Source organism: Ursus arctos, unplaced genomic scaffold (assembly GCF_023065955.2).
Source record: "Ursus arctos isolate Adak ecotype North America unplaced genomic scaffold, UrsArc2.0 scaffold_5, whole genome shotgun sequence".
Lineage (NCBI taxonomy): Eukaryota > Metazoa > Chordata > Mammalia > Carnivora > Ursidae > Ursus > Ursus arctos.
The window spans coordinates 69,895,755-69,923,129 of NW_026623067.1; the positions used below are offsets into that span (position 1 = coordinate 69,895,755).

The following is a 27,375-nucleotide window of genomic DNA, read 5'->3' on the forward strand; positions in this document are numbered from 1 at the left end:
TTCATAAAGTTTTCCCTAAAAATCAAATATACATTAATCTTTAACAAAGTACTTATCATACTGTATGGCAATCATGTCTCTCAACTAGATTAGGAGCCACTTCAAGCCAAAGATGATCTTGTTCACATTTATATGCACAGCACACATTATAGTGGCAAACAGTAACCACTAAATATTTGCTGGGAAAACTAACGTAAATTTGAATGAGGAATACACATCACTTAAACATACACTTACCGTACAGAGGTACAGCTATCAACAAAAACACTTGAAACTTCACCTTGCTTTTTAAATTTACTACCATACAATGTAATAGCAGTTGTAGAAGTTGATGAAGGTTTAAATTATTTCCAGATAATGTGAAAAGGTTAGTGGAACTTACTACTTTTGTAAATCTAGGAACAAAAAACCCCAGCTCACTCCACCCTAAAACATAAAAACCCATGATCAACCTTTTTGGGTTCCATTATGGACAGATTCCTACCACTTTCTGAATGCATTGCCCTGAGGTGCCAAGTGAAGGTGCCTCCATTTTCCACCTCACTGATAAGAAAGAGTTGATGAAAGAATTCTTCTCTTGGATCCTGAACTTCGAAGATTCTGGCATTTCCTTTCACCGCTGGATGGATGTGTGATGAGACTGTGGGAACCCTCACTTTATTTGGTTCTTCTGCTTTTATTTCCTTTGCTCAGGGGTGCCAGAAATGATCAGATACCCCTCTAGACTCTTAAACTAGGTAAAAGGACATGTAAGAGAAATACCATAAAGCAATAGTATTTTAGTGCTCTGCAGCAGTAAGATAAATTTTCTGAAAGTTTTCAAGAAATGAACTGATAAAGGCTTGGCTCTTAGATTTTTTTTTTAATTTCAGGGACTAATAATGAACTTTTATTATGGCTGTATAGTAGTAGACCAAATTGACTTATTAGTGTCATTTCAAAGCAAAAGATACTTTAACATCACAAACTCTAGAAACAATCTTAGAATAAAGAACCTTAAAATTATAACCACTTAGCTTCACGAAGATTATATTACATTGTTCTATTCTCATCTCGCTACACAAGAATAAACCCTCCACTGCATTCGGAAACCTAAGAGCTCCGTTCTTACTCAACAGAGTAAGAGTCTGCTGAAGTCTAAGATTTATATAACCTTAACAAACTATAGATAAACTTCATATATATTTTAAAATAAATGTTTAGAACAGTTTCAGATTTACAGAAAAACTGCAAAGATAGTACAAGAGCTCTCTATACCTCACACTCTTTTGTTGTTGTTCCTTTTATTAACATCCTATATTATTACGGCACATTTATCACAACTAATGAACCAATACTGATACAATATTATTATCTAAACTCCATACTTTGTTCAGATTTCCTTAGTTTTTACTTACGGTCCTTTTTCTCTCCCAGGATCCCATCTAGGATACATTATATTTAGTCATTGTATCTCCCCAGTCTCCTCTTGGCTCTAACAGTTTCTCAGAATTTCCTTCTTTTTGATATTCTACAAAGTTCTGAGAACTATTGGTCAGGTATTTTATAAAATGTCCTTCAATTGGGACCTCTTTCTGATGCTTTTCTCATGATTACACATACCGGTGTTATGTGTTCTAGGGAGGAAGACCACAGTGGAAAACTGCCATTCTCATTACTTCATATTAAAGGTACATAAACATAATTTACTGATGTTAACTTTGATCACTTTGTTAGGATGAAGTTTATCAGGTTTCTCCACTATAAAATTAGCTTTCTCCCCTCTTTCCATCCTGTATCCTTTGTAATGAAGTCACTAAGTGTATATTGCTATGCATTACAACGCTGAGTCTTCCATTGAACATATACACTGATGTGTTTGTTTATTCTACTATTGATGGACACCTGGGCCGTTTCCAGTCTGGGGCTATTATGAATAAAGCTGCTATGAATATTCCTAAGTCTTTTTGTAAATATATTTTTATTTCTCTTGGGTAAACGTTTAAGGGTAGAATTGTTGCATGGTCAGGCAGGTGTATCCTTAGTTTTATTTTAAAAAAACAAAACTACTAGAACTTTTAACAAAGTGATTGTATCATTTCCAGTGTGGCTGTAGCACAAAGGATGAGAGTTCCAGTTGCTTCATATCCTTGTCACCATTTAGTAGTGTCAGAAATTTTGTTTTTTGGTTTTGTTTTTAAATAGGCTTCATGTCCAGGGTGGAGCCCGACACAGGGCTTGAGCTCATGACCCTGAGATCAAGACTTGAGCTGAGATCGAGTGGACGCTTAGCCAAACTGAGCCACCAAGATGCCCCCAGAGTTTTTAATTTTATCCATTCCAGTAGGTATACAGCAGTATCTCATAGTGGTTTAAATTTGCGTTCCCCTGATGACAAATGATGTTGAGTGATACATATTTTAAAATACTATGTGAATGGAAAGCTGTCTCTAAACAGACTCTTCATGGGGAACAGAAAGTCTCTAATAAAAAATTAAAACCCAGAAGTTGGGGCCTGCTACTTCCAGCCACAATAAAATTAATAGGGATCAGATGTACTCTATCTTACAGAACTACTCAAAGGGCAGCACAGGACTGTAATCCCTGAAAGAAGAAAATTATGAGATGAACTCTGCTCCTGCTTACTGACTGAAGCACTCAAGCCACAGCACAGGGAAGAAGAACGGAACCCAAACCCAGCAATCTCCCTGAGTTGAGAATCTGGTGAGGAAAGGGCAACTAAAAATCAGGGAAGAGTATCAGAAAGGAGAGTTGCAGAGAAGGAGCTCTAGAGATTGGCAGGAAGTTCTTTCATGTCTTCAGCTGAATTATGATGAATGGATGCATTTGAGGAAATTACCCAATGTTGGAAAAAGAACCACCAGAAAGGAACAGGCAGACAATCCCTGGGACTCAAATGGGTGGAGATAGTTCCTGTTCCCAAGAGTCAAAGTGGGCACTGGTACAGTATTCAGAAGGGTATTTCTTCAGTAGTGGGTAAAACTTAGCACCAACTTAAAGGCTGCTCTTGTCTTTTTTTTTTTTTTTTTTAGATTTTATTTATTTGACAGAGAGAGACAGCCAGCGAGAGAGGCAACACAAGCAGGGGGAGTGGGAGAGGAAGAAGCAGGCTCCCAGCGGAGGAGCCTGATGTGGGGCTCGATCCCAGAACGCCAGGACCACGCCCTGAGCCGAAGGCAGACGCTTAACGACTGAGCCACCCAGGCGCCCCAAAGGCTGCTCTTGTCTTAATAGCAAGCCTCAAAAGAATCAAAACTGTCTCGTAGGTTTCCTAGGAACTTAGCTGCATTCCAGAACAAAGCCCAGGAATATTTTTAAAAAATACTAAATATCCAATACCCAATAAGGTAAAATTCAGTGTTTGCAATCCAAAGATTTCAGGAAGGCAAACAAATCAGAAAATATGAACCTCAATGAGAAGAAAAATCAACAGACACACGTTCCAAAGTGAGACAGAAGATAAAATTAATTGGGGCACCTGGGAGGCTCACTTTGTTAAGCATCCAACTCTTAATCTCAGCTCAGGTCTTGATCTCAGGGTCATGAGTTCAAGCCCCGTATTGGGATCCACACTGGGTGTGAAACCTACTTAAAAAAAAATATTACTAGATCAACACATTGAATCAATTATTATAAACTTATATTCTTTATGTTCATGAAAGTATAAACCTGTTAAGGAGAGACATGCAGGAAATACAAAAGACCCAAACTGAACTTCTAGAGATTAAAAAAGGTCCGAGGTGAAAAACACACTGGATGAGTTAAACACAAGATAAACTACAAAAAAAAAAAAAAAAAAAAAAAAAAAAAATTAGTGAACTTCAAGACATAGCCATAAAAGATATACAAAATAAACACAGAGAGGAAAAATCACCTAAACAAAACCAAACTGTGTCAATGAACTGTGGAATGAAATCACATTAAAAAAAAAAAAGACAAAAAATTTTTTTATTGCTTTACAATCAGCAACAAATATAGCTTAATAATTACAAACATGGTACTTTTAAGTGGTACTTAGAATGGTACAATGAAGTGGCAAGACGAAAAAGTGCTCTTCCACTTAAAATGTGAAAACTAAAATCCACTCCTTCTGTTAAGAACTTTAATACTCTCAAGTAAAATCAGTACTTAAAGAGGCAAAGAAAACTATTATCAAATTTATTGCATATGTCTGATCACATAATTGAAAAACCTTTTACGCATGATCTAGATAGTGCTAGTACTTAACATTTTATTGAATCATCCTAACTTAAAGAATGGAACACTCTTTTCAACACATTCTTCTGCAAAAGAGCTGTCAAAAAAAATTGTAAAATCCAACAATGCATTGCAACTGCATTTCTACTTCTTTTCTCAAGATGGAAATATTAGTCAGTCTTTAACTTGACCTGAGATAAAAACCTAGTGATCTAAGAACCTCAACAAATTCAGTTTAATAAATTTAAGAAAATTATAAAAAGGATCATCATATTAAAACTGCTAGAGGTTGAGTACTTTATCATCTGCTTTGTGGTCAACTGTGAAGTGTCTATTTAAATTTCTTGCCCACTTCATCTTTTTTTTTTTTTTGGTAGTTGTTTATATATTCTGAACACCAGTCCTCTTTCTCATGTTTTGCAAATATTTTATCTCAACCTATGACATGTCTATTTTCTAAACAGGTTTTTTGATGAGAAATTTTTAATCTCTATGAAATCTATTTTATCATTAAAACACTGATTATTGCTTACATACTAAGAAACCTTTGCCCACCCCTAAAATTACTGAACTGTTATCTTATGACTTTCTCTAAAAGCCATGTTGTTTTAGTTTTTACAACAGGGTATATGGTCCCTCTTGAATTCAATTTTCTGTGTTTTCTGAGGTACTACATACAACTATAAGGACTGAGGTTCAATTTCTAAAATGTGGTTATCTCATTGTTCTAGTGCCAAGAGTTGAAATGACTCTGCTTTCACCATTACTGCAATGTGACTCCTTTAAAATTTCACTACTGAATTAAAAAAAAAAACTTTTAATGATTAAAGTTTGTTAAATAAAATTTTGGTTTATTCCTATAATTCAGGTTTTTTTCTGATGTTGATATTCAGTTTCAACGGACTGTTCAGTTGCCAGACTACTAACTTTAGACATAAGCCACTTATCCAAAACTGGTACGTGGACTATCCACTATAATGACGGAAATTTAAATACATGGAAAAAAGTTACACCTCATGCTCTGAGGTAATGTTAAAAATAGGACAAGTAAATACACACAAATACACAATCACAGTAATTCCTGTAACTTATCACCATTGCTCCTTATTTAAAGTAATTCTACTAACATAGTTTCATTTGCTTTAGTCTTTTGGAATTTTCTATTCATAAATTGTTTCACTAGAATTACAGAAAGAAAAATGCATTCCAAATAAAATAGATGTTAAAACTAACTTCCACAGAGCACTATTTAAAAAAATATGTTCTTTCATTTTTAATACTTCAGCAGTGGGTACACTTGATTTACTCAAATTGTGTTAGAATATTTAAAATTTTGATATGCTATTAATAAAATTTGTCCTCAGCCATGCTACCCTTTGCGTAATTACCTTTGTGTAACAGATTATCTGACAGATTAAAGAACGGGTGGGTAAAATTTGTCTGCCAAATGGACACATCCTATTGCTCTAGAGTTCTGCAATTCATTTGAAATCCTTTGAGTCTTTAGAAGTTCTACTGAAATAAAATGTAAACATGTTTGAATTAAGTTAAAAAGCACTTGACAGAGAAACTATAACAAGTGGACTCAGGAGATTATATTTCTTACATGCTTTACTGTTCATTAGCAAACAAGCAGCATTTAAATTCAACGCCTAGAATCCTTTCTACACAATACACCAACCCAAAAAGGGGAATATATAATACCATCCATCTTTTCAAAAATTCCGTTAGTGAGCTCACAAATAGCGAAGTCCAAGCAATCAGGGTGTTCTGTCAACCAATGAACTACTGAGAAAACCACTAGTAAGAAAAAACTAAGAACACTGCTAACAAGAAAAAAAACCCACTATGATGGGTCTTACTTCCTGCAAGTCATTACTCAATAATTTACTTTTTCAGTGAGGCCTTTTCTCTTGATGCTCTGCTTAAAATTTTAACTTTATCCCTACCCTCCAACTTCATATTCTTTCTCCCTTCCCTGATTCCTCCCCAGCATCCCCACTCATTAGATCTTATCACTATCTAATATATCCTACATTTGACTCACTCATTTTGCTGCATTCCCTCACCAAACTCTAAGCTCCTTGAGGGGAGGGATTTTGTTCACTGCTGTACGTAGGGCAGTTTCTGGAGTATTATAGGTACTCAACAAAGATTTATTGAATGAATAATTAAAGGAGTACAAAGCAAAATTTTCCTGGAGAAAACACCTTGTGAAGTCATTTTCAAGGGATGGTAAGTGAATATCCTCTAACATGATCTGTGACCATTCCTGAAGCCAAAAATTGCTATTCATTTTTCTCATGCTAACACAAAGAGAAACTGATACCAGCTGCAGAAATATATAGCCATACATTTAATGTAAATTCCTTATTTTATTTTATGATAAAACTGAGGTCAACAGTGATGATAATTCAGTTCTATTTAATTAATATAGGTTGAACGCCTAGTTGTGTGCAAAAATTAGCTAACTGAAGGCAGTAATGTGATGTTTTCTGATTGTTAAATTAACATTCTTTCCACAAAATTACGCTGTTTCTTCATTTAAGACCATGAATAGTCTTTCGCCAAGTGGTAGAAAGGAGGGGAGTACCACATATAGGGAGTTTAAGGGGGAAAAAAAGGAAAAAACAACAATGAAATAGAAAAATACACATTATCTGAATCACTGAAGATATAGGCCCATCGAACGTAACAGTCTGTAGCTAAAAAAAAGTTCAATTTTAACAAGACAAACATATGAACAGGCTATATCTGGTTTTTCTTTTTTCTTAGGAAGAAAAAAAATAAGTAAAATGTTTATACCATTTTAAAGGACAGAAAGGTTGACATTAGCTTTGTGATCATCCTTAGTGTCCATGTCAGAGTTTTCACGGCATATAACCAGCTCAGCTATGAACCCAGGGTACGAACATAATGAGACAAGTAGGAGTTAAAAGATGATATTGCAGAAATATCTGAGATACTGGGTTCATGGTCTAGGATCATAAATATGTTCAAATCTGATTCTTTAAGTCACCTAAAGGTCTGTGAAGATGCAGGATGATCCACATTCAATAATCACTTAGTTTTATTCTGCTGAATAGAGCCATATACCATGATAGACCATTTTCAATTATGAGATGGCTCAGAAAGTGTGTTTGAATTCAGAGAATGTTGAGACCCTATGCTTTTCAGTACTGAGAATTTAATCTTTCATTTGAAAGAATAAAATCTATCCAGTGAAGTTCCAATTATAGATTTCATAATGAAGTCTACTTATTACTTCCTGGACCTATCAATTCCATTAATGGATGAATATCTGTTCTGAATCATAACTCAAGAAGAAATGTCACTATTTTACCAATGATATTTATATCAGAAACAATAAGACAATGAGCCCATTCTGCTTGGATGCACTGGTCATTTATGCATAGCAATTGGAATTCTGGGGAAAATGCCAAAGATAATCAAATGCATACGGATATTAAGAAAAAATTATATGCTTTTCATTTCAGACATATCAATGGGGGTAGAAGGGAGAATACCTGATTTTTATAGTGCAATGGGCAGGGAGTGGGGGGGCAGGAATCAACAAATTGTCAAATGCAATTCCACAAATCATACGAAGCAAGATTATAAGGATTCCTAGTTAATTTAGTAGAAATATGAAATAACTGACCTATGAAGCATTTATATTGACTAGAGCCCAACATAAAAAATAATTCTACTGGCCTCATTAAGAATATTAAAATATTATTTGGAATCATTTTGGAATCATACACACACATATAAATTATATTGTACACCTAAAACAAATACTATGTTGTATGTCAATTATATCTCAATTAAAAATTACTTAAAGTATAAACCCTTTACAGTCAGGAACAGAATCTGTGTACAGAGACAAGGTGCTTAAATAAACCAGTAGTTATAACCATCATTCTCTTCAAATCTGTTTGGAAAGGCTAAAAAAAAAAAAACTAAACCAAATCCATTACTTAAATTAATGTGCAGTTTGCATAAGTACACAGTATACTTATGGAGAATTCAAGTCTAAGAAGAGTGAATCAGTTGTATTTTAGAAATTCATGTTATTTCATCCAATAATAAAAATTTTTTTTTTTTTTAAAGATTTGATTTATTTATTTGACAGAGATAGAGACAGCCAGCTAGAGAGGGAACACAAGCAGGGGGAGTGGGAGAGGAAGAAGCAGGCTCATAGCAGAGGAGCCTGATGTGGGGCTCGATCCCATAACACCGGAATCACGCCCTGAGCCGAAGGCAGACGCTTAACCGCTGTGCCACCCAGGCGCCCCCCAATAATAAATTCTAAGCCTTTTCCAGCTCTTCCCCCCCACCTCCCCGGATTACTCCACAGTACAATCTTTGAAACTCAAAATAATAAATTATAGTTTTTAAAATGTAGCTCTTTAATAAAAATGGTTTTAAGTATGAGGTAAAGTTCTTTTCAAGTCCAACATGTGAGAACTTTCACATACAAAATGTCATACTCTGCTATAATCTTGTTAAAAGATACTTATTTTAGTGGATGCTGTTATCTCAAGATGTATTTAGAATGTTTCTTTTGGAAATACACATGAACTATCATTAGGTTATATTAACGATTCATATCAACCAAAGAGTTTTATCCAACTTAAGCACTTATTACTCACTCATATTTAAATATGTCAGCTAATTCCAAAATATTTAATCTATACCAAAAGACAGGAACTTGTCTGTACTGCGATTATTCAAATGAATGTGAACCACAAGCCTTGAAAGTAATTCTAAAAGACATTCAAAAATGCTTTCAATAGTGACAATAGCACTGAAACAATAGCACTAATATACAGCTTCTCAAGAACATTCTATGGAAGAACGTTTTTCTATAAATTCTACTAATTGTTTAAAAAAGAAAACAAACCTTATTTATCTCTTATATTCATTCCCTTTAAAACTGAAACTCTTAATTTTGTGTTTTACATAAACAAAGCCCCCCAAAATTACATTTTTTCATTTCCTAAGAATTTTTCATTCAAATTACCTCAATTTCATTCTGTAAAAGAAAACATTAACATTTCTTATTCTAAACACTATAAACTTAAAACAAATCCTATTTAACATGGGTTTAATTATTCCTATAGATTGGGTTAGTGGGAAAGGTTCTGATGTTTGAAAATGACAGAAAAAATTTTAATTTGGGAGAAATCATCCAAGTATTTTTAATTTTAAGCAGTCTCACACACAGGCAACACAAATGAATTGCTTCATCTGATGAACTTTCAAAATGTATTTTAATCTCATTCCAAAAAGAAAATTTCTAGATACAAACACATCCCATTCAATCACATTTAATATACATTCAGCAACTTAAAATATTATAAGTATCCAATATTTTCACCTTTTATAATCTCAATATATTATATATTTAATATATAATATATATACAATATATACAGGTAGTCAGCAGGATTAAAGGAATTTTTTAAAAGTCTGATCAATATTGATAAATATCTTTAGACTATTAAAAGAACTGTATCACAGAATAAAATAAAATATGGGAGTTCCAAGCCTATTAGCAAGATTGCAAGTGTTCACATAGCCAATCATTTTAAAAGATCCCTCAAGTTGGATAGAATACATTTTAAAACAATGTTCTTGCTACTCTCAAGCAGCAGTACTTGTAGATATTAAGCATATACATCTCCATTAAATTTAAAATTACTATGCAGCTTTCTTTACTGTAATATACAGCAGCTATTTCTTCCTTTCTGTTGGATTTTGCTGTTGTTGTTTGAAGAGTGACTAATGTATTACCAACAGAAGTGACTCTAGCTCCTTTCCCTCCACTAAACATGGCTCAGTTTGAAGATTGTTCTGCAGGCAGCCACTATGGATATTAACAGTACCTTTATACCATTAAGAGCAATCAATCAATAACTGTAGTCAGAAGTTTCAAAGACTGTTGGAGGTTTCTGTAAACCAAGGTAATCAAAAGTATTACCCTGTAGATAGCCCTCTCACATCAGTTAATACAAGGAGTTAAAATTCCAATGCCACAGTATAGCAGTTAATAATCTACTCTGTAATTTTAAATATTATACCATTGATTCACCCTGAGAATACAGAGGAAGCATCTAAAACAAGATATTCTGATATGTTTTTTTCTTTTGTATTTACTTTCTTCTGGTTTCCAACAGCCCTTCAAGGGCACAAATATTTCAATTCAAAGTGTGACTCGGATATCCTTTTTTTGTTAACTGAGATTCATGCCACAGTCAGATACTGGTGATAGAAAAGCCCAAAAAGGCTTGTAGAAAAGAGACAAGCAGCAATCCACCAGGTCAGAAAAGACAGAAGTCCTCGAAAAAGCAGAGGAGTGAAAATATTTTTTAAGCTGCTCAGTGCCACTGTTATTTGTGTAACAGTTACCTTCATCTTCCCATCAGCAGATGGTAATTCAGAGTAAACAGAGTTGGAGGGTAGACTATTATCCACTGGCAAGGTAGAGATAGATTCTGGATAAATCCCCCAGGAATGATTACCTAGAAAATTCAAGACACAAGTAAACCTGAAGACTAATTCCAAGCCCTCTAACTGAAAACAATTTATTTAATTTATACTTGAAACTAAGAACAAGGAGTTTAGTAGCATAACAAATTATTTCATGTTAAAAATAAAATAACCTTTCTACATATCTGGTAAAAAATTCATTTAACCTGATTAGACTACAAGCTGGTCTTACCAGTAAAAGTACACATAAAAATCTAATTTACTTTTAATTAAGTGCACTAAAATCTGGTAAAATAATAAAAACAATTTTTTTCCTTGTAAAATAATCAACTACCTCTACTGGAGTGACAGGGACAAACTCAGTAACTTCTCAGAAATCTTTTCTACCTCTAGAATATCAGAATAAATTTCTTTCTCAGAAACTATCTATGATTTCAATGTGAGAGACTATTAATAGCTTCCAGAAAGTTTTTCATCGTATATTTTCCTATGTTGGATAGGATATGAGTCACATAATTTATAACTGAGCTACTTCTTTATGTTCCATAGATTCCTAAAGGCCATTTACATCTATCACCAGCTCTATAGTACCTATGAAGCCCACCCAAATAATACTTTTACTTTTAGTTCCTTTGGGCTTCTTAAACCCCCACACTCACTAGCTGACTGATCTAAGCAAAGAGAAATAATCAATACAATAACAGATAGTTCTCGAATAACACCACACAGAAACTTGAAAGTTCAGTAAACAGACTTATAGGAGAACTTTGTTCTTCTGCTGAGAAATCCTTATCCTGTTAATATCTAAAGAAGAACTGACTAAAGGATCCTGGACTCATTTAAGTATACAACTACCTTATAATAACTGAAATGTTAGGCACTAACAAAATCTTCCATCATCCTCGTACAACACAAAATAACTAAGACCAAGAGTGCTCATTCAAGCTTCTCAGTAAATCTGGGAATTAATCTTTTTTTTTTTTTTTTTTAAAGATTTTATTCATTTATTCGACAGAGATAGAGACAGCCAGCGAGAGAGGGAACACAAGCAGGGGGAGTGGGAGAGGAAGAAGCAGGCTCATAGCGGAGGAGCCTGATGTGGGGCTCGATCCCATAATGCTGGGATCACGCCCTGAGCTGAAGGCAGACGCTTAACCGCTGTGCCACCCAGGCGCCCCCTGGGAATTAATCTTAAGCAAACAATTCTTATACGTAAAGCATAATATTATAAAACTATATGGACCTGAAGATGATGAATCAACTTTTAAAAGTTTCCCATGTTTCTTCTTAAAACTTTCAAAGAAAACAATTTTAAGAAACATATTTCTTTGTAGGTAACAAAAAGCATTATTCATTATAGGTAGAAAGTTAAACAACACATTTCCCAGTTGCCAGGGCAAGCCTACCTAGTGTTTTCAAAAGCAGAGTTGTGTGAAGCAGCATTACCAGAGGCGCCACATACTGCAGGGCAATGACACACAGGTAATAAAAGACTCGAGCCACCTGCAACCAACAACATTCTTAAGTGTCTAATACCGCTGACATGTTATGAGTAAATTAAACTTTCACATAATTGTCAAAATGAATCGCTTAAGAGATAAGTAATCCCATCATGGGAAGGAAGCTAAATGCTATTAAGTCTGTACTTCATTATAAATGCCCCCAAACTGACTTCAGAAAGGCTCAGTTTGAAGGTAAATTTTATTTATTTTTTTAAAGACTTTATTTATTTGACAGAGAGCATGAGCGAGCACAAGCAGGGGGACCAACAGAGGGACAGGGAGAAGCAGGCTCCCCACTGAGCAGAGAGCCTGACGTGGGGCTCGATCCCAGCACCCTGGGATCATGACCAGAGCCAAAGGCAGACGCTTAACTGACTGAGCCACTCAGGCCTCTGAAGATAAGTTTTAAATGTGGAAATATTAAACTCCTTGAAAATAGTTCTTAAGTGGTTAATATAAATTGGAGAAAATAATCCCTTAAATTTAAATGGTATATTCACTTACATTTCAAACATAAAACAAAATGCTAGAATCTCTAGACGGACACCAAAAACATCAAGCTAAATAAAAATAACATAAAACCCTCATAAATGAAAACATCAAGCCCCCATTCTATATGAACATATACAACTAAAATTTGAGGTAAAATTATAGAGAGAACGAAAATATGTAAGGTAAACAAAAAAAGTGTCTGAATCTTGATGAACACCTCTGACTATGAAAGAAGTGAAAAACAGAGCACTCAACACAAAATTTCTAAAAAAAGACATGATCCGGTTATACAGATCCAGTTAACTATAATGGTGGATGGATTCCTAGCCCTTTCCTTCTTGGAATTTCCATTAAGTTAAATATTTACATTTCATGTTCAAATACTTGGAATACTGTTATGTGGAATTAATTTAGTCACTAAAACTAGTATTTCCTACCCCTTAAGTCTTAAAGGCTAGACAATAATATATTGTAATGTCTTCCAAATCAATTGGGGGTCCCATATAGCAATAGTAGATATACCACAGCATTGCAATCCAAACTGTATGATACTTCTGGAAGAGGACCTGAGATTCTTTCTTCACTTAGCACCAAAATCAGATCAAGGTCTCTTCCGTATCTGTCAGTTTAAGATTATGCCATTTATTTAATGGCAAGAGTATTGTGGGATAAAATTACTATTAAGGGAAATTAAATGCTTTGTTTTCTTACAATACGGTGCTTACTATCTTCATTGTGACTACAGTACGAAACTTACCATTTTCTGTAGCTCAACTGTACTTATTCGCCCTGCTTCTTTCTTCATCTGATCCACACATTTCTGGGCTAAGTTTAAGTAAGCTTGCAGGTGACTGCGCATCATGGCCAACCGCAAAGCACACAGCAGGATTATTAACCAGAGTCGCAGAGTATCGAATGTAGCCTCTGTCATTCTACAGATCAAAAAGTTGACACGGTGCTCTCAAAGACCAAAATACGTTAGCATGCTGGTTACGTGCGTCAGTGTTCACCATATAAAATACAAGGTAGCTATACTTAATTACAGTTGGAGATATAAAACACAAGTATCCCACTATACTACAGACTTATCTATAGAATAATTTGACTTGTATAACAGACCTAGACAGATAAATGTATCATGAAAGTACAGTATTAACAGACACCTAGAAAATGCGGGAGTACCTGGGATCCTCCTCACTACCTGCCCTCCTCCATGGAAAAAAAACTGGTTGTGAAATGAAGAGAGAAGCTGGGTGCTCTTAAACTAGAGAAACGAGAGAAAGAGGATAACTACAGGAGACTGCCTAGGGAACTAGCAAGGCAACAACCCATGCCTAGAGTTTTGTCTGATTTATATAGATATTTGAACAGGATCTCTCACCCGGACGACTTCCTGACTGGGATCATAGGAAAACCAGAAATTCTGATACATTATGAAGAAATCGGATGGCTCAGACTCCTCTCCAACAAGTCATTTAACCTATGTGCTCAAGCTGGCTCAGTTGTGAGCAATTCCTTAAGACTAAGATGAGGATTTCAGGTAGAAGATGTACCCTTATGACGTTTTTTTCTGTTGACTGGAGAGGGCTCCTTAATGGATTTTAGAAAGAAGAGGTAATTTCTGATGTCCTTTGTGATTTAACGTTTTTAAAAGACCATGGTTTCTCCTTTAATAAAAGGTAACACTGTGAGTAATTTGAAAGTAACACCTAGACCATGCTCCACGTCTATTCTAAACTCTAGCACACATCAGGCACTTAATATTGGACGGCTGAAATGTGTGAAATTACTTTGAAAAACGTTGTGAATCTGTCAAGTTAAAATTACCATTAAGACTTACTTGTGTGGGGGAAAAAAACATTACGACCTCAAGGAATACTTCCCTAGTTTAATAAGACTAACTCTTAAAAAAAAAAAAAGTCCTGGTCATCACTGATTATATACTCCAAAACAAATGTGTACCAGGATCTAAAAGAAATACGTAATATAAAATGTATACTGTGGAGTCAATGACTTGTCAAGGTTTTCTACTTTAATTTTGATGAGGCAGAGCAGTGAAAGAAACACTGATTAAGCATTTACTTCCAGCTGGCTACATTACATGCATTCATTTAATTCCAATGATAACTTTGTGAGGTAGATACTATTATCTTCATTTTCCAGATGGGGAAACAGAGGCTCAGTGAAGTTAAATAACCTGCCTCAAGTGACAGTTTCAGTGATCGGAACTGGTGCTTGAACCAGGTTGTCTGAATCTTTCCATTATTGTAACATAGTTCCAAAAGGCTAACGAGTTAATACATCAAGTACAGTTATTAGTACCTTTTAATAAATTCTTTGTGTTTCCTTACCATCTTCTGTTAAAAGGGGAAATATGACCTAATATTAGATAATAATGTTAAGGCATTATTTTTAATTTGATAGGTATGATGATACTATTATGGAAAATGTCCTTATTTCTTAGAGGTACATACTCATGTTAGGTGTAAAAATGTTAGACCTCTACTTCACTTGAAAAATCACTTCATCAAAAAAACAAAACAAAAAAAGTGTGAAGCAAATATGGAAAACATTAACAACTCTCATAGGGGCTGAATATGAGTTTCCATTTATACCACTTATTTTATCCTTTGTAATTTTCTTTTTTTTCTTTTTTTAAGATTTTACTTATTTGACAGAGAGGGAGACAGCCAGCGAGAGAGGGAACACAAGCAGGGGGAGTGGGAGAGGAAGAAGCAGGCTCCCAGTGGAGCAGGGATCCCGATGTGCGTGGGGCTTGATCCCAGGACTCTGGGATCATGCCCCGAGCCAAACGCAGACGCTTAACTACTGAGCCACCCAGGTGCACCTATCCTCTGTAATTTTCACAGTTAAGAAAAAAAGAACTGAAGCAAATATCTTAAAAATAAGCCCCAAACACAAAAATGTCAGATACAACTGGACATTAAGTCCAGAAAAACTTACAAGTATACAAGATAACTGTTAATGTGGATTAACAATCATTCACATTCACTAATGAAGATCATAAAAAAGTTAAATGATGATTTGTAACTTCAGTTTTAGAACACATCTTTTAGCATTTCTATTGTTTTAAAAATGCAGTATCCTAATACTATCATTAAAAAACTTAAATACAGTATATTCCATTTTGGAAAACAATTTTGATTCTATAAGGAAATAAAAATTAGCCCTCAAATACCCATACTTACAAAGGGACACTTTCTTTACCCAATGGTGGGTTCATAATGTAGTCTTTGGTGATTGGTTTTACCCAGAGCAGAACCATAAATAAAGGAGCCAAGAAGTTGATATGAAGTAATGTTCTGAAAGTATGTAAGAAATAAATATAAAAACCCAGGAACAAAATACACTAATAACTACAAAAACTTGGAACTTACAAAATGAAGACAGAAACTTATTTTCAGTATTCTGTATTAAGGTACTACTGTCATCACTATTTTCTATTTATCATTATCACTTGACACTGATTTGAGGCCCTGCAAAACTACCTCATTATCTGAACTTTTCAAATGAGAACATTTAGATTCAGGAAAGTTAAATGACTTGCTCATGGCAATATTACAGGTTAAAGGCAGATGTAGTACTAAAATCTAATCTGTTCAGTTCTACCCTAGTGTTCTTTAACAATCCCCTACTATATCCCTGATTTAATACACAGGTACTTAAATGACTAACTTTACACAATGAATTCAATGGCTTTTCAGTACAGAGGCATCATCTTTTGACACTTTCTCAGTGCAAGCTAAAACAAAGTGCCTCCTCATTACTTACAAGTAAAAGTCAGTGATTAGCAAGGTCCATAATACTAGAAGGCATATGGCACATGGAACCTTCCACAACTTATAACTAAGGAAACTTCCAATATGCAAGGATCATGTGTAATGTTTTAATAACACTTAAAATCATAAATGATTCATATATTTTTATTTTTTCATGTAGTATTATGAAGTTAATTTCCCTATCCTATACGTACCAAGAAAATTTACATTACTTCAGAAAGGCAATATACCTAATACACCAAAAGGTTATAGGTCTGAGTTATAATTTCATTGTTAATTATTGTCCCAAGTTTGTATCCTACAAAGACAGATGACTGTAAGACAGTTCTTATGTCAGAAAAAAAAATGCAATTTCTTCTATTTTATTACCATGTCCTGTTTTCAGGATCAACCACAGTGAAGGGCTAAACTGGACAGTTTTAAATACACACACACACACACACACACACACACACACACACATTTCAAAATCTTCACTACAGTGAAAATGACAGTGATCTATGTGAGGAAAACAGGGCTGCGCCAGAACACCTGACAGGGAAAGGTGGAACTTGGTTCTAAGCTCTGGCACTATAACAAGTACTAGTGCCCGGCCACAGGGCCGAGGAGAACACTGCTCTTTGTGCCAGTCATGCTACTCTCACACCAGAACAAGGTTGCCTACACTTCTGTATCATGGCAGAGTGCTGCAACACAATCGGGGGCTTGCAGTGAACTGAAAATAAAGCTCCAAACCCCAAAGGGGGAAAAAAATCTTAAAAAGAAGCTACATTTTACTGAAACGGGAACTAAGATGTGCCCCCTCCCAATCCTAAACCACCACTCAATGCTTTAAATATTTTTATAAAGTGATTCGTTCATCCCCCAGCCAGGGTAAACCACCGGGTGCCGGGGAAGAAAGCAGCAGTATTAGGTATGCAGTGTTGCTAGGGAACACTCCAGTATCAAGGAGCAGCCCACAGCGGTTTCAGTAGCTGGTAAAGGGCTCCCCTCCACCCACCCTTTCAGCTTATTTAAATCCTAACACTGGGGTTAGTGGACTGAAGTGTGTGTGTGGAGAGGAGGGGGAGAACCCGGTTTTGTTTTAAAAGAAGCCATTAGAGAGATGGATGGATGTTGAGAGAAAGGCAGGATGTAGCCAAGAGCATGCTGAGTAAAAGGAGGGGAAAAAAGAGGAATGAAGAAGTGGGTACTGGGAGGTGAGAATAGGTAAACACGCGTGTGCGCACGCACACACACACACAATATGTAGAAAAATGGAGATTAAGGAAAAAACAAAAAAGATCCAGAATTAAAGGAAAATGACATAGGTAAGAGGTAAGAATGTGAAAAGACTAACAGAATCAGCATCATTAAATACAGGGTTTTAAGAGCAGAAATGTTAAGAAAAATGACCACTCAGAGAAACTCAAAGATTATATATACATATATCAAAGTGGAATATTCTCAACTTGGGCTTCTACTGCAAAACATAAAGACAAGATGGAAATTTGGGTCTAGATATGAATTGAAAGATATAAACCTGTCATTCTGCCAAGGTGTCTAACATCAACAAAAAACATCTATAACAACCACGAAGAATATAGTAAATGGGCTTTGAATTATATGTAGAGATTCAAATATGATTTCTCCATTTGAGAACTAAAGTAGAATCTGGCAGTTAAAAGTAATATATGATATTTAGTACTGTACAGTATCAGCAATCCCCAAATAAAAAATTATTTTAACAAGAGTCTCATAAACCGCTCAGTAATTTAGGAAAAACATACATTTCTTATGTATACAGAGCTAACTTTTAAAACACTTTTAAATAAAAAATTAAATTATTTAATTAAAATTATTTACATAAAATTTAAATATTTTAATGAAATGTTCTAATTGAAGAGAATTACCACAGATCCTTAGTTCAGTTGTAGTGATTACAGTATCATAAACATTAACTTCTGAGTTAAAAAGAACTAACATAAATACTGACATTTCCTTTTTTTAATAAGTAAAAAAGAAATTTAGTAATTGATGTATGTTTTTAATCCCAGGACTTAAAATTTAGAAGTGAATAAAAGAAACCTGCTTATAGAAGAAGTAGTGTGACATCAAATGGTTATTAATTTTCAATACAATAATTTATGATTCATTACAATAATATACCTTCATTAAGATGGAAAACATATATTTATCTGCATGTGCTTATGTACATTTTCCGCTTACTGTGTAATTTTTTCTGTTGCCAAATTCAGGGCATCCAGATGCATTTGAGCCAGTCGTAATCCAGGAAATGTCAAAAAAGCCCCAATGAGTGAACAGAAAATAGCCAGGAAAAATTTGAAAGTAAGTTTTGAAACAGGACCCCTAAATAAAATTAAAAAAAAAAAAAAAAGATAATAAGAAACTTTCTAGGAATTTTCTTTCTTCTAATCAATCACTTTACAAACTACAATAATACAGTAACAAAAACTAAGTAAACTTTTACAAAAAGACTGCTCTTACTCAACTACCTACAATGGATTTTGGTGAACGTCAGGGCATCTCTAGCCACACTGGTAACAACCCAACCTGCATACTCAGCATAGGATCTGACATACGACTCAGATATAAAGTTATTTAACCTCTGGTGGCAGAGGAATTAAATCAAATAAGAGCAAACCAAATAAGAATTCTATCAAACATACTAACTTTATTATACATAATGTAAAAATTATGAAATATTTCTAAAAGTCCTAAACACAAAACCACTTACAGTAAATGCTTTTACACAAAAAATGAAAAAATTTAAACATAAGTGATACTTAATATTTTAGAAACTTACTGAGATTCTAAACCTTGCTTTTCAAGAAACTGCATCGCACTATCTGAAAAATTTGTAAACCCTGCAGGGGGAAAAAAAATTATTCTTAATACAGAATCTTTCTTTGGAAATAAAATGTTAGGAAACAGAACATCTTAAATCTTGAAGTGACTAGCTTAGGCTCTTTCATGTGCTAATTAGTATGCCATAATGCAATAAAATTTGGTTATTAGCAGGAACAGTCTTTGAAAACAGTCCTTTGATATTTGTACATCCCATAAGTGTGCATAAAATTTGCATCTTTATCTATGTGAGTAAACTTCAGCATTGCAGAAACTTAACTTTAAGGAAAAAATGAGGGGGGCAGCATTTTTGGAAAAAGCTAACAAAAAATTTAGCTGAAACAAAAAAAAAGGAAGATTAAGAATAATAAAGGTTATTTAGAACATTACAGAATATACATCTCAAACCTAATTTTAAAAACACATCAAATACAAAACATTATTAAATAATGAAGTAAAAAGTATTAACACTTGATAAAGCAAAATTGATTTTTAAACTTGTATGAAATGATTACCTGTTTCGAGTCCAAATTCCAGATAGTTTTCTGTTACAATCAAGACTGCCATTGCTTTCACAAAGAAAAAAAATCCAAAGGTAACACAGACTGATCTTTCACCACCATCTTCTACTTTAAAATAGTGTGTAGTTAATGAAAATAGAACTTTGCTGCAGAAGAAAAAGTTCAGGAAAAACCACAAGTAACTTTGTGGGAGTTAAACAGAACCATCTTTACAGGACTTAAACTCCAATAAAATCTGACTACAACATTTATTTTGACTCTACAACATGCTTACCTACAAGGTGCCCTTTGGAAAGAAGTGAAAAACTAATGAAAATCTGGTTAGTCTTCCAGGAAATAGGACATAAAAACAAAGCAAATTTTAGTGAAGTTTATAACATTTTTAAATTAATGTAAAGTGCACATATACATGTTAAGCTGTAACTAGGGAAAGAATGTATTTCTATTTTATCTGACTCAAATTTTACTAGGAGGTTATTAAAATAATTTTATGAAATAGGTTCTCAATGACATGAAAAGCTAAGGTAGACATTGTTTTTGGGAAATATCTTTTCTTTGGCATGTTCTTCAAGTAAATTATATTTAGAATTAAACACACATCACAGAAATCATCCAGTAATTCAAAATTTGAGAATTACTAATAGCCACTGGTAAGCTGGTATCATCATTTCAAAGATTACCATTAAACAAAAAACTACAGGAAGTAAGTTCTAGCTGAGTACTCAAAAACAGCCAAAGGTTCAACATGCTCACTTAATTAAAAAAAAAATTTATGTAAAAATATTAGATTATTTTATTTGAACTCACCCACTCCTCCAACTAAGTGATCAAATCAATATCAAACCAGTGGCTGATGCAAAGCTAGAACTCAGATATCCATTATATCAAACTGTTCTTGAAAGCATAAACCTGCCAAACAAAATAATAAGGTGCTTGGCAAAAAAAATCTAGAAAAGCAACTTTCACATCAACTATATGTCAAGCATGGAACATAAAATAACAGCTGTCACTTAGTACTTCCAAGTGCTAGGCATTACCAATTAACTCATTTCATCCTCACATTAGCCAACTACTATCACTACTTTACAGATTAAAAAAAAAAACTGTGGCACAGAAAAGTAACTTGTCCAAGAGCACACAGCTTAATTAGAGGAAGTAAGGATTTAAATCTAGGCGGTCAGGATCCAGAATGTTCACTTAACTCATTATACTGCCTCTTCTAAACTGTATATAGCACCTAAGTTATGTGGTAGTTTAGCAGTAACACAAAAAAACCTTCTAAAAATAGAGCTGCCATGAAAGATGTCAACAGTTCAAACATTCTCATGATGAGAAGAATCCTTCTTCACGAAAAGCTGGGAAAGTATAAGAACTCTCATCCTTGCTGCTTAAAAAGCTGTCCTTTTTTGCCCTATTTAAAAATAGTTAATAAACTTATTACCCATTCTCTATTTTTTTTTTTTTTTTGGATACTACCTAGCATACTGGATATAAATGTAGCATCCCAGCTGCTCTAGTGAAGGTCACCTATCCTAAAGCAAGACAACTTAAAGGTAATAATTAAGATAGATGACTTTTCGGCATTTTTCCAATGGAACTTGAAATAAATCTCTACTGACTGTAAAGTCCATTATATCAAGGATTCTCATCTCTTGTTCATTGCTGTAGTTAAGAGTGCCAAGAAAAATGCCTGGCACACAGTAGGTACTCAAACAATCGGTGAATGAATTTTGCCATAGAAATGATTTTACATGGCAGTTTAGATAAGCTGAAAGAGTATTAATTCTATGCTTCAAGGGTAAATAGATTTTTGAAGGAATTATATAAAAAACAACACTGTTTGGGACAATATACTCAAAGTAAAAAAAAAACCACTCAATGTAGAAAAAGTTTTAGTCTAAAGATCTGTTTTTATTATTGGTAATAACAAAAATATAAATTATTTACCACCCATGGTTATAAATTTAAAGGACCACCTGGGCTTTATAAAGGCTATGGCTTTGTTTTCTCAAGGCTTGTTTAGCAGATAGTTTCCCCTTTAAAATTAAAAAAAAAATAAAGTAGTACAGGAATAGCTCATCTTTACCCACTTATTCCAGAGCAACCAGGCCCCCAGAACAGTGTGTGATGGAAAGTATTTTATTAACACCCTTTACTCAGCTCATTTTTCAGTATCATCCCCTTCCTGCCTTTCACTGTTCTCATCTCAGTGATTTCCACTCCAGCTAATCTCCTTTTCACATAAATCTCTCTTCTTTTTCTTAAATACCATGATGCAAGATAAATACTTTCTCTAATCTGTTTTCCTAATTACTTATTAGTAGTAGTGCTATTTTCTTTGGAGAACTATGGTCTTGTATGCTATGTTATAGGCAAAATGAACTTTCATGGGCTAATACTGCCAGGGAGATGCCATTTATACCATTATTTCTCTAAAAAAGTGTTACTTTATTTCTAAGCATTTCAGAATACAATCTACACATTAGTTTGGAGATACTACCTACAAATCACTGTACTAGAAATTGATTTCAACTTTTTAATGTATTTCTTCACAGACTGTAATATTTGTATGCTACATTCCATAAATAAAACACCCAATTTGCTTCTAAGATAAGACAAAACCAGATAATGAAAAGCTAGATGATAACCCCTTAAGTTTTTTAATAAAAGACTTCTGCATATTTTCATATTTACTATCATGAATATCTGCTTTAGGATACATATAACCAGAATACACATATAGAACTTCAGCATATAACTTCTGAAGTCATTTACCAGGTATTTTAAATGTCTTCTTATATCCACCATAACTCAGATTAAATATATACCAGTTAAATATGTGAACAAATTACTTCTTTAATGTAAAAACAAATAAGACTAATAAACAAGCAAATGCCATTAGTTTACAATTATCACCCCCAGCAAATAGTCAGCACTCTATCACAAAGTTATCTTGCTCAATTTAAGTCTGTAGTACTCTGACTGTAGAAAAAGAGAAACTGGAAATTCTACTGAAGTAAAAAAGCTAGCCCACACAATAACAGATGTCAGTTTTTACAATATTGAGCACTAGGAGGGAAAGGGGAAGCTAAATTATTTTTGCAAATCCTCAAGTCTTACAAATCTTCAAAACCAACAATCTCTGCAATTTACAGTAAGAATTTCAAGAGTGATATTTACATTGCAGTTCTTATTTTGCGGTGCGGTATTTTGTGATATTCCATGTGTTATCTCTTCACAATTCTTTCTAAAATCACCCAACATTATTGTACAAGTTTCCCCTAAACATATTTGTCAATCTTTTTCCTACCTTGGCTAACAGCTACTAAATCATTTATAAGCAATAGAAGTATATTGCATCATTGCAGAAGTTGGCATGATTTTGTAATATTCAGCTTAAGAAGGACTGTCAAATTGATAGGATGTCAATTTCAATTAAAATGATTAATGAGGGTTTAACAAAGCACATTTAGGTTCCACATCATTTTAAGATGTAATATGATTTTCACCTTTTCTACAACTTAACCATTACACATAGCCTACCACTATATTTTTCTCCATTTCTGTACAGAGTATCTTCATTTTAGAGCTTCTGCATTTATGCTCTCACATCAAAGACAAACACTGGTAGTCTATAGTTGCTTAAAGTATAAAGACTTTCCAAGGGAAAAATAAATAGTAAAACTATATACCCAACACAGGACCCTGACAGTAATCAAGAGTCTCCACCAAGGGGAAATAAAGGCAGGATCTGCCCCACCATCAACGCAGACCTGTTCCATTAGTCTGGGTGAAAATACATTGATTGTAATGAAACATGCTTCTGAGAGGAGCTGTGTGTGCATACAGAAAAAAAAGCTACAAAGCATTAACCTAAACCACGTTGCATAATCTAAGCTTCTGGGACAGTTTTCTAAGTAACAGAAGTAACAAACACACTGTAGCTTAAATTGACATTATGGTTTAGTTTTTAATAGTACAATTACTAAAACTACAAAATTACGACTTCTTTACTTAAAGCTTCCTAAGTTCTCTTCAGAGAAGTATTACACATGTAAGATCCTATTATACAACTATTTTTAAAATAATGCAATTATAAAAGCATAGCCTCATTATATCTATGATTAAGTGATATTAATCACTTTATTAAGAGATGAAACCAGGTTAAGTGTGAACATTATGAAAGCAAATAACAAAAAAAACCCTGACTTTTTCAATAAATAGGACTACTGAAGCTTTTCCCCATGCAAATCGTTGTTTTTCTTATAATGCAGTAGAGAATCTATCTCTGAGTACCAAGTTTTCTAAGAAAGCAAGTTAGGAACAATTTTACAAGTCTTTTAAACTTCATCTTAACTTTCAGCATTCAAGGAGTGAAACACAAAAACACTGTTTTAAGAGTGATGATGAAATTCTAGAATACAGATACTCCAATTTTTCCCTCTAGGATATTCTGAATCCCGTGTTCCTTACTCATTTAACTCTTCTCCAAAACTTAAAAATAAAAGAAACAACACTGGTAGTTCATTTTACTAGTATCAAACACTATAGGTCCATCTCTTTCTTGGCATTACAACAAAGCTTACACATTGGGAAAGAATAAGGAAAATGGAGTAAGATTAAAAGCCGAAACAACCCCCCACCCGCCCACCCAAATCACAACTGAACCGCTTCTCAGATCTAGCTATGATCTCTCTCATTGCCCGAGGGCCCTAAGCCCACGCTGGAAAAAACATTGCTTTATTTTTACTGAAAATGATACAAGAATCTAGAGACAATTTCCAACTCCTTCACTTACAGTGAAAAGCAAAACATTAGCCAAAAGTGGTATCAAATGATCAAAATGAAATTTCTCAAATATTACACCTACCGCAATACTTTGTTACCGAAGAATAATTAAATTACAAAATATGTCAACACTAAAGGAAAGAAAATAACAAAATTAAATGCAATCTAATCCAGGCAGGAAGCATAATCTTCCTTATATCACTACTACCTTAATACGTTAACCACAAACACCTAAAATGCATCCTCGAATCATACTGAATACTGGGTGAATCTTAAAACCAGGTATCTATTGAATCCCATATTAGAACAAAACCTTCCCATAACCCATAGTGTAAAATACGCATACAATATTCTGAAATGTAATATTATGATCTGGCTACATCTGTGTGTTCAAGCTTTTATTCAACTGTCCCCAAGCCTCTACTTAAATCAGAATGGTATTAACATTCCCTAAAGGTAACAGCTATACTGTCTTAGATTACAACCTATTATCTGAACTACCTTATTCCCCTACCTACTCAGACTCAAGCTCCACACATCCTTTCTAAAGCTTACCATTAACTCTCCAGTCCAGGCATTCTCTCCCTCTTCTGAACTCACAGTAATCACTACTCTAATTCACCTGCTATGTATATCATATGCTATCTTTTTAATTTTTTTAAAGTAGGCTCCACACCCAGTGTGGAGCCCAAATCAGAGCTTGAACTCATGACCCTGAGATCAAGACCTGAGCTGAGCTAGGAGTTGGATGCTTAAGTGACTAAGCCAGCCACGGTGCCCCTATCATATGCTATCTTGAACTACAGTGTAACATAGATGGAAAGAAAGCATTCTCTAGATCTAGGCTGCCTGCCTGAATCTTGGTTCTACTCTTACTATGTGATCCTCCACGTAAAAGTTAATTAACTTCTCTGTGTCTCCAATTTCTTCATTTGTAAAATGTGACTAACACATCTACCACCTCAGAGGACTGTTGTGAATACTAAAGATTTCTTCATAGTTTTTAGCAATAACGATGTTTTCTATATAATGGAATAAAATAATGAACTTCCAATACCAAAAAGTAGTATGGGAATGTATACAAGCACAAACAGATTATACAATGATAAAAAAAAAAAACTAAGTTAATTTTACTTCATAAATAATTCCCAGTTATGTTTAAATCTTTTAACCTTTCCCATGAAAATTTAATCTAGGAGGTACGATATTCTACAAAACACAGCAGTGTCATTTCAGGGTGAAAACAGAGGTATAAGCGTAAGTAGAAACTGGATGCCCAACCCTCCACTCCCTCTGCAGCCAGGCAACATAGTTCACTGTGACTCCAGCAGAAGATGAAGATTTAGCCTCTGAAGAAACCGATTCTGAAGTACAGAATTTAGGTTAAGGCAACTGTACTGAAATCGGAACAAATGAAAGCCTACATACTCAAAGGTGTTCTCACTTTCAAAACAGGTGCAGCAGGCTCACACCCTCAGGCAAGATGAGACTCTGTTCTAGAGAAACCAAAAGGCCCCAAAGAAAAGACCAATAAATAATGACATTACAAGGTCTACCCAGAACAAAACTAGCTTCAGCATTACCAAGTTTTAATCTCCAGGAAAGCTAACCAAGCCCTACTTACATACGGTTTCCAATTCACTTGTAGTGTCTGACTCTTAAATATGAAAGAAAAGCCAGGAATCTACACACATTAAAGCAGAGATCAGAAAACTTTCTGTTAAGGAACAGATAGTAAACATTTTAGGCTCTGTGGACCATCAACAGTCTCTGTAGCATACTCTTCTGTGGCTTTTTAATCTTTATTAAACAACCCTTTAAAAATGTTAAAAAACCATTTTCAGTTCAAGAGCTATACAAAGACAGGATGCAACGCAGACACCGCGGGCCAGTTTATCAATCTCTGTATTAGAGCACGGCATCTTATGTAAAAGTAAAAAAATAGCACTGGGGAAAAAGTAACTTGGAGAAAAGAATGATACAGGCAGGAGAATAAAAATTTTTTACATATATGTTTTTACACACAGATTATCTACATATGAGATGTATCTATATTTTGTAAGGCTATTTCATTAAGCTGAACAAAAATCAATAGAACAGGTAAATAATTTTTTAAAGATTTTATTTATTTGAGAGAGTGAGGGAGTAAACAAGAGAGCAAGCGAGCACGAGCCAGGGGAGGGGCAGAGAAGCAAACTCTCCGCTGAGCAAGGAGTCGGACGTGGGACTCAATCCCAGGACCCTGGGATCATGACCTGAGCCGAAGGCAGATGCTCATGAGCCACCCAGGCGCCCCAGGCAAAATAAATTTTTAAAAACAGGTTTGAAAGATAAAGTTGAGGCAAAGTTCCATCAAGTATAAGGGTGACAAAATGAGAGGATCAATCTAGGAGGTACAATATCTGACTAACAAAAGGAGACAGAAAGAGAACAGGGTGGGGAGATTACAAAAGGGAAGAACTTACCAAACACAACATAAAAGACAGCACCAAACTCAAAGTTTCCAAATTAAAATAGCCTACCAGAAGCCCAGCACAAAGAATGAAAAAAAGATTTCCAACAGGGTATGTGATCATGAATCTTCAGAAACCAAAGAGAATATTCCTGCGAAGAAAAACTTACTGAGAAGAAAAATAAAACAAATCATATGCAAAAGATTACATAACATGACGCTGTACTTCTTATGAGTAAAGTCTGAGGTTGAGAACAATGAAGCAACGTCTTCAGAATTAT

General features: G+C 34.4%; 1 protein-coding gene across 6 annotated transcripts in view; it reads right to left on the bottom strand.

The window, feature by feature from the left end:
• Positions 1–3,985: 3,985 nt before the first annotated feature.
• TMEM161B (transmembrane protein 161B) overlaps positions 3,986–27,375 on the bottom strand; it is a 71,969-nt gene continuing 48,579 nt past the window's right edge. For 4 of the 6 annotated variants that reach the window (XM_057307132.1, XM_057307131.1, XM_048220795.2 and 1 more), the window contains 7 exons: positions 19,849–20,000; positions 19,293–19,353; positions 18,695–18,835; positions 15,896–16,009; positions 13,444–13,618; positions 12,099–12,195; positions 3,986–10,724 (listed from right to left, as the gene is read on the bottom strand). In XM_057307132.1, coding sequence (XP_057163115.1) covers positions 10,447–10,724; positions 12,099–12,195; positions 13,444–13,618; positions 15,896–16,009; positions 18,695–18,835; positions 19,293–19,353; positions 19,849–20,000 — 1,018 coding nt within the window. In that variant the 3' untranslated portion in view covers positions 3,986–10,446. The remainder of the gene's footprint in view (positions 10,725–12,098; positions 12,196–13,443; positions 13,619–15,895; positions 16,010–18,694; positions 18,836–19,292; positions 19,354–19,848; positions 20,001–27,375) is intronic. The other 2 variants (XM_044384051.3, XM_057307133.1) reach the window with 2 other exon arrangements.